This window comes from Vigna radiata, chromosome 2 (assembly GCF_000741045.1).
Source record: "Vigna radiata var. radiata cultivar VC1973A chromosome 2, Vradiata_ver6, whole genome shotgun sequence".
NCBI lineage: Eukaryota > Viridiplantae > Streptophyta > Magnoliopsida > Fabales > Fabaceae > Vigna > Vigna radiata.
The window spans coordinates 6,914,593-6,927,430 of NC_028352.1; the positions used below are offsets into that span (position 1 = coordinate 6,914,593).

Consider the following 12,838-nt stretch of genomic DNA (forward strand, 5'->3'; position numbering starts at 1 on the left):
AAAGATAGTTATAAGATAAAAGGAATGATGTTTTCACTGTTCCTACTCGCTCCGTACGTAATTAATTAGGATGAAGAATTCATAGTTGAAAATAGAATATATCTGTTTTTGTCTAATAATAATGATTGCAATTATAGTTATTATTTACTGTAATTCTATTTAAGGGTTACTTAGAATTGATAACAGTGAAAAAAGGAATGGGTGTATGAATGTAAATTAGGTTTTAAGAATGTTGGAAGTAAAGAGATATTATAATAAGATGGAGAAGGAGAAAGGATTTTGGAACAGTTAAGGTTTTGGCTTTTTGTGTTGTGTTTTTTCAACCCAACACAGGAACTTGGACTCTCCTTATAAAAGACCTTCAAGCATCTCCAAACCCCCCAAACACTCTCAATCCACTTTTCTTCATTCCCCTTTCACTTTCTCTCTTCCAACAACTCCAATTCTAGTTTCGGATGGACAACCAACGCACTCCTCTTCTCAGTTGGGCTTACTACTGCCACGGAAAGGTAAAGCCTTTATTTTTATTTTTTTATTTTTTTGTTTCTTTCGCGACCTTATTGCATAACTGTGATGAGACAGTCAGTGGAGGAGCTGAAGCAGTCGCTGATGTGCACGACTCTTGAGTTGGAACAAACGAGAGCGAGTGTGCAAGAGGAGCTGAGAAAGAAGGACGATCAGCTTCTCACCCTGAAGGAGCTTCTGCATAAGGTGATGAGAGAAAGAGACGAGGCGCAAGAGAAATGGCAGAGACTGGTGGTGGAGAAAATGGTTTTCCAGCAGCAAAAGCAGCAGCAGCAGCAGCAGCAGCAGCAAACGGCCCCTGCTTCTGGGATTTCGAGCATTGAAGATGAGCCCAGGAGAGGGATTGACTCCAACAATGGGCTGTCGTCATCCGATTGTGAAGAAAGCATTGTTTCCTCACCGATCATGGAGCATTTGGGTGGTGCGCAGGCACAGTTGCCAGAGTCAATGATTGAGCTTATATCACCAGATAAACCGTTGCCAGAAAAAGGTAAGCTTTTGCAGGCAGTGATGAAAGCAGGTCCTCTGCTTCAGACTCTGCTCCTCGCGGGACCACTCCCTCAATGGAGACACCCTCCACCCGCTCTTGAGTCCTTCGAGATTCCTCCTGTCACCATTCCTTCCCCACAGGCACAGCCACAGGCGCAAACACAAGCGCAAGCACAGTTCCTCCACCAAGACTCCTTCACCTCCAACTGCGGGAGAGTGAGTAGGAAAAGGGTTTTCTGTGAGGGCTCTGATTCTCCCACGCAGACCAAGTTCCAAAGGATTGTACTTCACTGACCACTACTACAACTGTTACTGTTATCCAGTCAGTTGTATTTATCCTTTTTAGTTTTAATTTATTCGATTCGACTGATCTAGCGTATGTACAGTGGTTTGTTTTAACTCGGTGGGAGGAAAAGAGCTGAAGGAAAAAANAAAAAAAAAAAAAAAGGTTTGATTTTGGGTTTCTGGTGATATTGGATGAATGAATTGTCCTTGGCTGGCATTTTTGCCCTTTTCACATTCTCCTTTTGTTTTGTGTGAGGTGAAAGGGTGTATGAAATTGTAATGTAAGTAGGATAATGTAGTGCAGGAAGTGATGAGTGTGTGAGTGTGGGAGAGAGAGAGAGAGAGAGAGAAGGGTTGATGTGTAAGATCACATCAACAATTAAAGGGACGGGTGATTGGTTGTGTAGTCGTTGGGGTTGGGAGATAGTGTGGCCAACCACCAAGGGGGACGGCCATGAGCTCTGCGTGTAGGGTTTGGTGGACCCACAAATCAGAATCAGGATCTATTACTGGTGTGGTGTATCATTATATTAAGCTTTTTTAGACAAGTTATCATTATTCACTTCTAATCCTATTTCCTCTCTTTTTCTAACACTAATTCCCTTAACTAAAGCTAACCCTCCTTTGCTTCTGTTATATGTAAATCTACACCACTATCAATCAATCTCAATCTCTATATCATTCCATAAGAGCCTGCCATATATTTCTTCCTCTCAAAGAGACAAAATACCAGTTCACTTCGACCAATTCTATGTATCAGCATGGCAACCAAAGGGAAAATCATCCACTCTGCTGATAATATATGTTAAATCATTTTGTACCTCAATTTTTAACAAAAGGTTGTTTCCAATCTATAATATCACCTTATAATTCAGGGTGTGCCATCTCTGTTCCAGTGGGATTATTTTAGAAAATCCTTTTAGTTATCAAACTACGAATATTTGGGATAAATTTTGAAGATATAATGATCCAATAGAAGGATGTCAGCGTCAAATTCCATACAAAGTGTAGCCATGTTCTATAACAGTGTGAAGGTCAGGTCAAGGGAAATCACATGGACAGTCTTCTTCAAAGCAGACAGGTAGAATGCAGAAGCTGCAAGAATTTGGCTAAAAGTAGTGCGTACTTCACGTATTTTTCAAACGTAAACTTTATCCAGCAATTGTCACTGTTACTATTCAAGAAGCTAACGTTTTCTGGAATTTTGACCAGGGATTATTTACTGTATATCTCTCTTCTTTTGCGCGGTTAGCGCCAGCTATAGAAACTTAGTTTCTTAATTGAGAAATTAAAATAGAAACGACGTTGTTTTCATCCAGCTAGCTGTGTAATAAATTAAACTTTACATCAATACATCCTTGCCGGTGAGGGTAACAAGGAAGTCCTAGAAAACACGCTAAGCCTCTTCCGAACGGTGAACACAGGCTGCGCAAATGACGCGACTCGTGCCTTACAAGACAAGAGAGGTTGAAGCTTCGGTCAACATTAGGCCGAATAAGCCAAATTAGAACAATCTCAAAGACGGTTTTAACCATATAAAGCCCAGGCCCATAGTTATACCTCGGGCCGACAAGTAACCCCGTCTATGTTCAAAGAACAAAGGAAAATTCAAAGATTTAAGTCATTTCCAGTCTGCATAGAAGAAAAGAAAATTCAAGGAACAAACCAAATGCCGCAAGCTCTCCAAAGGAGGGTAAAAAAAAACAAAGAAATGTAAGAAACGAAAGAGTTTGGACCAATGGCAGAACCTTAAACTGGGATCAAAGTGAAAAGGGTTTAGGATCTTATTCCATAGAACACGGATGACTTGGAAGATGAACTTTTGTTCTAAACATTAGGCATATCTCACTTACATCCTTCGAGCAATCATTGAACCCAGTCCTTTTCTCTAATAAACTCAACGACGGAAATAACATTCAATCTTATCTTCTGAGTCAAGTTCAGGCAATCAGAATTAGATTTTTCAAAACAGTCATGTACAGTTAAAAAGAAAGTTCAATACAACAGTTTTACAATTGAAAACGGAAAGATAAAGCTCCACATGACGTGCCATGCTAAATCTTATGACACATGGACTAATATTGAGAACTGTTTCCGTCAATGCTAACCGCCTAAACTACAGCATCATGTTACAAGAACAAAACAGAATTGTAGACAGGAATTAACATGGTTTAAGCGCAAATGTCTACTTTTGGGGCCCTCCATGAGCTTCTTCTACGTTGTACATCGAATTTTCAAATAATGTTAAATGTGCAATCATGCTCTCTGACCTAAGCTTAGGCAAAATTTCGCATATACACATCTTTCTCTCATGCGATCATCAGCCATACAACTTACATTTTACATTTCAGCAGGAAAAAGTGGAAAAATTTTCCGCTCAATAATCTTCTTCATCTTCGTCATCTTGTTTGTTCGCTTGATTGTATTTTTGGGCTTTATACAACTCAGCAATCTGCAAAGCAATCGAAACATGACCAAAAATAATCAATTTGAGTTCCCATTTCTATTTTTTCAATCTTCTATCATATTGTTGGTCAGATAAAATAGATTGCACTTTACCTGCTCAGATGATGTGGCCTGTTCAGGAGCTTTGTCATGCCGGACTCGAACCAGCCTTGGAAAACGAAGAGAGATGCCCTTCAAAGAAAAGATGAAGAAATGCCAACCAAAAAAGTTAAATACAGCTATTATCAACAATTAAACAATGTTACACATCAATTCATTCTATTACCTTGTTCGGATCTACTATGCCCGCTGCAGCACGGTGGACAGGGCTAATGGTCAGGTCTGCCGCTCTCACCTCCCACACCTGGATGAAATAAGGTAAGATACAGCTAATACATAAAAAGATTGCTACAAAGAGCATAATACGATTTTATTGGATAAAAATATACAATTAAAAATAAGGCACTGGAAAAATCGTTTCAACTCCAATGGCATGATTATTTTAGGGAACCAAAAGATGAAATTAGTGTCGATTGTTGGTGAGTGAAACCAAATTGAAAAAAATGGAACATACTACCATTTTTCACTTATTTTCACTCGTCTTTCTATTTCTCTTCAACCAATCATCTTCAACTTTCTATTTTATTTCTTATATATTTCTACTTTCCTATTTTATTTTCATCAAACGTGTTTCGTTCTTCTCTACCAAATACAACATACGAGCTTTCACCGTTTATTTAAAACTTGAAATGCCATATGCCCATTATCCTTCCCACTATTATTAGTAATGCTTTTCCAACTGCCCTCACTATTCTAGAAAGTAATGTCAAGAACAAGATTGCATATAATCCCTACTCGATCACATTGGGAGATCATTCAGCCACATTCGAGTGGCATCAGACCATGATAGTATTCCCAACAGTATGAATGTTCTTCCATGTCTTCCATTGAAGTACTAGAAAATTTAAAACAAGGACACAGTAATACCATTAAGAGATAAGATGACTCTATAATGATGGTAGGCTACAGCACAATTGGGAAATAAAATAAGGATAATGATATTTAGACAACACTTTTTTGACAACATTTGAACATTGATTACGTGTCAATCTGTGATTGGTCAAAAATTACTCCACAATCAATAATAATAATCAAAGTTCAAATGTTGTAAAAAAAAATGTTGTCTAAATATCATTATCCATAAAATAATAGTGAAATCGACAAGAAAAGTCAGGATAACTATCACCTCACTGGCTTCAAACCAGACATCAGGATTGATTGTTTCCCCAAATCTATAGTACGACTGAAATCAAAGAGCGTTATTAAATTAATTTCAAAAATATCAAACATGACTAGAAAAGGATAAGAGTGAAAGAAGAGGCTGGGACCTTCGGCTTGGAAATCACTTGAGAACGAAGACTGGAAGAACGTTCTACAAGTACAGATTCAGAGAACCCCGTTCCTGCCCACCATAACAAGAAGATTAAGAGAAAGAATCTTAATAAATGAAATCGGCAGTGACTACAAAATTAAAATACTAACCAATCTTGCAAATAGTTTGAAATTCTTCATTATTGTTGTCATAGCAAGCAAGGAGGAAGGCACCATAAACTCCTACAAGACATGGCACTATTTCATTCAAACCTCTCTATGCTAAGGGTTTACAATAGCAGTGTATCTAAATCCCAAAGGCATAGCCTTCTTCATACACACTGTTAAAAAAGCCGAGTAACATAAGCCACATCACACTAAAGAGTATACTCATGATCACCTGTACGTTTACCACGCCCATGGAAAGCAGCAATAGGTACCAAGTCTACAGAGTCCCCTAAACTGTAAACTAGAACTGATGAGTAAACAGAAATTCATAATAAAGAATTAAGAAATATGAACTCAGAACACACATCCTTACTTGTCCATATAATCTTTCTTCAGTTTTAGCCAGTTGAGTGATCGCTTGGCAGGTTCATATGTAGCGTCCTCATTTAATGTCTTAATAATCAATCCCTCACAACTACGAATCAAGAGACACCGAATATCAATGACAAATTCTCATTCAAATTATAGAAAGAGAAACAAATTTTAAACATCTGATTGTTGAACAATAAATAATCAAGAGTCAGTTTGTTTTGCCAGTTTGTCCTGATTACTAAATAAAGCACATTCGGAAAAATCCTTGTCTAACGTATCATTAAAGTTCAAGCTGATTGAATGGCAAAACAAACAGACTATGTAGTCCAATCTTCGTATGCCTATCAAATACTAATAGTAAATCTCATTAGCATAAGTTGCAGAGTATCATACATTATGCTGAAATAATGCATTATTTTAAACTCAGAACTAACTAGAAGAAAACGTGCACCTAGCACCAACAGCTTGGTCAAGAAAATTCTGTATCTCCTCAACATCATTTGAAGTTAATGCTGTTGCAAACTGAAGAAAACCAGATTCTTCCTCAAAAGAGGCATAAAGGTGCTGCAGAGAGAAAACAGATACCCATCAATAAGTAGCTCTTATTTGTATAGAAGCCCATGAGTAATTGAATAAATTCAATGAGTAAATTACATTAAATCAACATTGTGAAAGAAATCAATTAGTTTCCCTACCTGTTAGGACTTAAGCAAGAGAACCCAACCTAAAAAGACTAGTCCATTAGGTGGAGGAGTCTCAATGCTCAAGTATTGTTAAAATTATGATTGTTATTGTATTGTACAGTTTTCATATAGCTGTAATTTGGGTGTCCTAGCCTAAGGATTTAGTGTTATAGGATATATATATATATATATATATATATATATATATATATATATATATATATATATATATATAAGCAACTCACTGATTTTTATTGCAACCAATTTGAAGTCAAAATTAGTGCCCTGTTGTCGGACCACCAGTATCAATTGTCTACTACCACCGTCCAAAACCGTATTTCCTAGCTAAGTTAGGGTTATGTATGTCTTGAAGAGCACGATCCAGCGCAACCTTGGTGATGACATGAACAAAAGCTTTGTGACACTACCTCGCTCCAATCTCTAATTGCCCTTTATCAGGTACCTGAGTTAATGTGCCACCTTCTTGATGTGGAATTACATCAAACCATTGTCGTTCATCTTGTCGACATCTTCTAGGTGCACATTTCTTGTTACCAAGTTTTCCAATGAGTACCAACAGTATTTGAGACTTAAGTTTGAAAAATTGAACCATCAAGGTCAATCTTCTAAGGGGCCAAGGGTTTTAACAACTTGTATTTTTCAATCCGTGGAGGGTTAACCTTCGTAAGTAATAGTTGACTTAGGTGCCTTTGATCATATTTATGGTCTGTCAACTATTTCACATGATTCATTTGAAATCAGCCAATTGCAACCAATTGCTCTAAGGAATTGAGTTTAATCCATATCCTATTTGTAACTTTTCAATTTATCATTGTCTCCATCATGTTCTTTTGTTGTTTCTTTGTCTGTCCCATGGTTCCTAAAACTACTAATGGAACACTTCATCTTGAATGGCAATAAGCCATGATTGATGAAACACATGATGAAGTGCACTTTCTCGCAAGCAATTACACATGGAAGTTTGTTCCTATTCCATCTAGAAAGAAGATCGTGGTTGGGTTTATGTTGTTAAAGTTGGACCTAGTGATGAAGTTGAGCACCTCAAAGCTTAATTGGTGGCCAAAGGATATACACAAGTTTATATACACTTGAATACTTGCTAGGCCTTTCTTTTTGCAATGGTTGTTATTTGCTATCGGCCACTTCACTAGCTTGACATTAAAAATGTTTTCCTTTCATTGTTTAATGATGAAACTTACGTGGAACAACCTATTGGATTTGTTAAATCAAAATTTTATGGTGGACTAAGGTGAAACTTTTTCATATCTATAAAGATAACGGAGGTACATTTATCTCATTATTACAAGACCTAATATCTGTCGAAGTTATTTGACAATTTATGCAAAATCCTCACATTAATCACTTAAAGCTTGAGGTTCTCCTGTGCTGAGTCCTAACAATTGGTGTTTTTATTGGGTTGGACTATAGAACAAAATATCTATAGGTTGGATTAAGGTGTAAACAAAAATACTAATTGATGATTGATGTCAGTCCTTAAAAGGGGTGAAAATGTTAGGAGTCCCACAATGAGTAGGGTGATCTACTTAATATGATACTTACCATTGAGGTTCTTCTACCTAATAGACTAGTTTCTAAACTTGGACTCTCCGCTTGCGCTTAAGTCCTAACACTACCAAACTAAAAAATGTATCTCAAAAACTGGATCAGCTTTTAGGCTTACCACTGTCAGCCTTCTCTATCAAGGACTAAGCTACATGAAAAAGAAATAAAAAACATGAAACTATTGACAGAGCAAAGATAAAAGTAGGTACCTCTCTGCGGACTCTAAGGTTTTCCTGAAGAAGTTCTTGGCCATTTAGATACAACAAATCAAAAGCAAATACACAGACATTAACCTTTATATCTTCAATTTCTACTTTCTTGCGAGCTCGAGTACTGAGGGTCTGTCAAAAACAAACATGTTCTTGAAAGAGTCAAAGAGAATTTAAATGTTAAGCCCTTGATAACATGTCATATATAAATGCAGGTCATAAATGTAAATGCAATTTTCCATTATAAGGGATATAGATGAGCAGATAGCTAACTCTGATACATGTCCTATCTATTCTATACTAGAGAACTTTCTATGAATCAGTTAAAAAAACATTATTTTCTTCTTTCAAGTCATGTCTAATTCAAATCCCAGCACAAAAATATCAGAAACCGAAAACTTGTGTCACCAAGATAGGAAAGACAACACAAGCATAACATACCAAAGGACTTAATGTTTATTAACTGCAGGTATAAAAAAGTTTCTGATAATGTACTAACATCCAAAAAGAAAAACAGCATTACAATTACCTGGAAAGAAAGAAGTTTTTGTGTTGCACGATCATATGCGACAATTTCACAATCAAGAATAAATGAAGATACACTTGTTTTCTTCAACCTGTTCACTGACAATAAATGGTCATTACAAGTGATTGTTTACTAAATGCAACTTCATCTTGTTAGGAAGTGCCCTACGCAAAAAGGCTGAACCAGACCTCAAAAATATCATTCCCAATAAAGCTTTTTTTTTTACCTTGAAACTGCAGCAGCAACATCAGGAAACTTCTCAGTGTTCCGTTCTGCTTGTCTACTGTAAATCTCAACTGAACCATTCTCCAGGTAATGTATCTGTTTCAATGCAGATAATGTTATTGCACATAATTAATATTACAAGAGTTATGTTTCGGATGGAAGACTTGACCATGAAGTATCACCTGGGCACGCTCTCCATCGTATTTGTATTCACAGGTAAATTCCACATCCTGGAATTTGTTCAGAACTTCAGTTACACTTTTTGCTGCCTTTGATAGCATAGGTCTAATTGGAACACCTGGAGTAAATTTACAAGTTTTTGGAAGCTTCCATAGACCCTCCGTAAGCAGTGCAGATATTATTTTGTCATAGTCAGGAAGAACAGAATAGACTTGTTTAACAATATCCGAAGCCTGATGCAAAATGAAACCAGAAATAAATATATATTTATACATATATGATACATATGATACATATGATATATATATATATATATATATATATATATATATATATAATAGGAAATGAAATATAATGCATTTCTGCCCAATGTTTCCTAAAATGCAGAATAGGGAAAAGGTGGGTGGTATCTTCATCAGAAATCACTGATACCAACTACAGCAGCAGCAGCACCCTACCCCGAAATATTTAGTTCAGAACCACTTAAAATGTTTAAAACCCAAAGGCGAATATTGCTATTCAACATGAAATCACAAGACTAAGCCATGTAAACCAATTAACTCTTATACCATAATTCCCAGTTCAATCACATTAGCTTACCTTGTCTAAAGGAGACTGAATTTCAGGAGGCGGTTTAGAGTGTTCTTCAGTGTATACTGCAGCTTGGCCTAGTGCAGCCAACAGAGTTTGTTCTGCATAACCAATTCGCAACTTCGTCTGCAAAACAAGAACAAGATGCAATTAACATGAATAAGTAAGCCCACACCAGAAAACTTCAATGAAGAATTAAAATTTCAACCTGAAGCAAACGAATTAGATATTGAGGTTCACAGTCAGTTGCAGCAACGAGAAGTGCCTTGATATGATTCTTTTTTTTCTCTTGACTGTCTTTTCCAGATTCCTGTACACATTTAGAAATAAAGAAAAAGTAACAGCATTATTTAGAAAAATTCAGTTCTACACACATACGTATTCAATTCAAATCCCAACAAGAAATTCCTCCTTTCTTCCCTTACAGGACATACACCCAGCCATACTAACTTCTAACATGCTCACCAAACAGATGTCAAGAAATTTAAAGATGAAAAGAAACGTATAACATAGCTTTTAATAAGCCATGGCTTCAACAAAAGACACAGACAAACCTCCATCCCAGGCACATTGTTCTGGTACAGCACATTAAACTCCAACAAACTTCTAACCATAATAGAGTATCAACAAAATGAGCTGAAAATGACCGATGTGCTCTATGCACAACATATGATAGAGAGACCAATTATGCTCTCCAAGTCTTCAATACCAGTTTACTCAGAATTTACTTTTGCAAATTCTCTATTCTCTTTTCACCATTCATGCTGTTACACCGCATGAGAATGCACAAAAACTAGGTTATCCTAAAGCAAAGGGTCATGGCAATGTTGTGCTTAGTTTCCTCAATTACTCCACGTTGTAATAATAATTTCAAATTGATCCATGCATGGGTATAACTATAGATGGAACTCGTCGACAAAAAACTAGGCACTGCTATTTAGAAAGTAAATAACCCTCTCTTTTTTTAAACCCTGCAATAAACTCATTTACTTGTTTGAAATAAACCTAACAGAAACACGTTAGACTGTGTAATTGCCTGCAAGGGAGATTGTTGTTGACTGGGGGATCATGTGCGATTTCAATAAACCTCAATGTCAATGTAATTTGTTTATATTTAAAAGCTTGAGGAAAAGGTTGAGATGTAATGTGAATAAGCGGACAACCAAATGCACAATATTCAAAATCAATGCTAACATACCTTAGCAATAAGGCGAAAAGTGTTGAAAACCTTCCTGATGGTTAATGCTTCAGGCTTCCACATCATAGGTTGAGACGAACGACTCTCTTTAGCAACCAAGCCTAAATCACCTTTTTTCTGTCAATAGTAAAATACCTTCGGTCAAAATCCTCTCAGCAGCAAGAATGGAAGAAAAAATCAGTCACCCGATACCAATTCTTAGTAAACCAAAAGAACTGAAACCGCCTCATAACAAAGATCTTCCACGGTCAAATCCAACTAAACAAAGAAAGAACAAAAGGACACATCTAAATTCAGTCACCTGATACTGAGTCTTAATCCAATTCTCGTTCCTTCCATAAGCCTCAGCGAGCGCCTTGGAAATGATCGACTCGCCGATTCCCAATTCCAATCCTTCATGAGCAGGCGCAATCCGATTTGCGGAGAGGTAAACGACGGGAACAAGATCCTCTGGCGTGGTCAGCATCACAGTCCGCAGCATATTGCAAACAATGTCAGTGATGACTATTCTTCCACTTTCCTGAGAAATCATATCGAATGCCAAGGCGAGAAAGAGAAACGGCACGGGCTGTCCCTTCTCCCATGCAATAATCGAAGCGGGATCGAAACTGGAAGGCTTCTGCTTCAGCTGCGGAACTTGCTTCTTCAGCTCCTCGGTCTTCCCCTTCGAAGAAGAAGACGTTAACAGTTGGCGTACCTTCCGCGGCTCCGGCTTAACAGCTTCTGGTTTAACAAGTTCTTCTTGTTTAACTGGTTTAACAAGTTCTTCTTGTTTAACTGCTTGCTCCGGTTCAACAACAGTTATGGGCGGAGAAGGCAATTTGGGGGATTTGGGGTTGCTAGGATTTTGTGAAGAAGTGGAGAGTGGAGATTTTCTTTTCTTGGGAGGTGATGAAAGCTTGGATGTTTTGGATTTGGAATTCTTCTTAGCGGCGGACATGAGAGCGTCGAAGGCGGAGGGTGGCTTAGACATGACGCGGAGAGAGACAGAGAAGAGAGACAGAGGGAAAGAGACGAGAGACGAAACCCTAACAGTTCGAGAGAAACAGAAACATAGACGAAAAGAAGAACCAAAAGAGGATCGAAAATGCAATGGGAGCATGAATGAATGAACCGAGTGAGTGATTTGAAAGGGCAAACAGAGCGTGAGTGAGTTTGTTAGAGAAGCGGGAGATCCGCCAGAGACTACAGAAGTGGCGGGAACAATCACCCTTACTTGCACTTACACACTAAAAAATAGGTTAAACCATTCGAAACTGTGACACGTGGGTTTTATTATACAGATGAGAGTGGAGTGTGCAGCCGTCACTCTCTATCTCTCTCCAAGAACTCTGCTAAGTTCACTGCCGCTCTCAGATCGCCATCTCCTGCCGCGGTACCTCGAAACCTCCCGGAAGAATCAATGTATCTTCGCGCAGCGGCAGCACCAACTCCACCTGCTACTAACGGACCACCGCTAAGCCTCAAGAATTCATCTCCTGTTCCTTCCTTTGACCCTCTATATTGATCCGTTCGAAGCGTTTTTCCTTTCTTTTTGGTCTCCGTGAACGATGCTTGTTGGTGGCGTGTCCAACCAAAGCTACCCTCAAATCTGAATGCTTTCTATGAAGTCCAACACAACCGGTGCAGTGATTCTGGAAGCTTGCAGGAGGATAGGAAGTTTTTGATGTGTTGAGTTTTGTTTTTGAGAGTTAATTTGGATGATCCTCTCCTTTGAACTGCTTCAACATTGATGATGTTATTAATCAAATTATATAAGTTTTTAATAAAGAGTGGATCAGAAGTCTTTAAATTTATTAAACTAACTCTTAAATCTTAATGTGGTAAATCTTAAATTTTGTAATTTTTTAAGTTTGCAATCTTAAAATTTTATGAATTTTGTAGTTTTGTAATTTTAAAATTTTTTCATATTTATATTTTATAATTATATAATTTATTTATTTTTTGTAATTTTATGTATTTTGTTTTACATTTTTAATCAAATTAA

The 12,838-nt window shown here is 37.3% G+C and overlaps 2 protein-coding genes across 3 annotated transcripts; one reads left to right on the forward strand and one right to left on the reverse strand.

The window, feature by feature from the left end:
* The first annotated feature begins 299 nt into the window (after positions 1–299).
* Positions 300–1,871, forward strand: LOC106754406 (probable basic-leucine zipper transcription factor R). The gene is made up of 2 exons (XM_014636415.2): positions 300–509; positions 583–1,871. The coding sequence occupies exons 1-2, from the start codon at positions 456–458 to the stop codon at positions 1,306–1,308; spliced, it is 780 nt and encodes a 259-aa protein (XP_014491901.1). The 5' UTR covers positions 300–455; the 3' UTR covers positions 1,309–1,871.
* A 1,350-nt stretch (positions 1,872–3,221) lies between these two features.
* On the reverse strand, positions 3,222–12,581 carry LOC106756275 (DNA ligase 1). 2 transcript variants are annotated; one of them, XM_014638641.2, is made up of 17 exons: positions 11,153–12,578; positions 10,852–10,968; positions 9,862–9,963; positions 9,663–9,779; positions 9,065–9,295; positions 8,884–8,978; positions 8,661–8,748; positions 8,132–8,263; positions 6,107–6,219; positions 5,657–5,758; positions 5,516–5,577; positions 5,287–5,358; positions 5,133–5,206; positions 4,991–5,047; positions 4,031–4,108; positions 3,859–3,936; positions 3,222–3,751 (listed from the first exon to the last, which is right to left on the reverse strand). In XM_014638641.2, exons 1-17 carry the CDS (start codon positions 11,951–11,953, stop codon positions 3,677–3,679), a joined length of 2,394 nt encoding a protein of 797 aa, XP_014494127.1. In that variant the 5' UTR covers positions 11,954–12,578; the 3' UTR covers positions 3,222–3,676. The 2 variants fall into 2 exon arrangements, with proteins under 2 accessions (XP_014494127.1, XP_022634235.1); XM_022778514.1 differs by lacking the exons at positions 3,222–3,751; positions 3,859–3,936; positions 4,031–4,108 and adding an exon at positions 4,115–4,794 and having other exon boundaries at positions 4,954–5,047; positions 11,153–12,581.
* Positions 12,582–12,838: the final 257 nt, after the last annotated feature.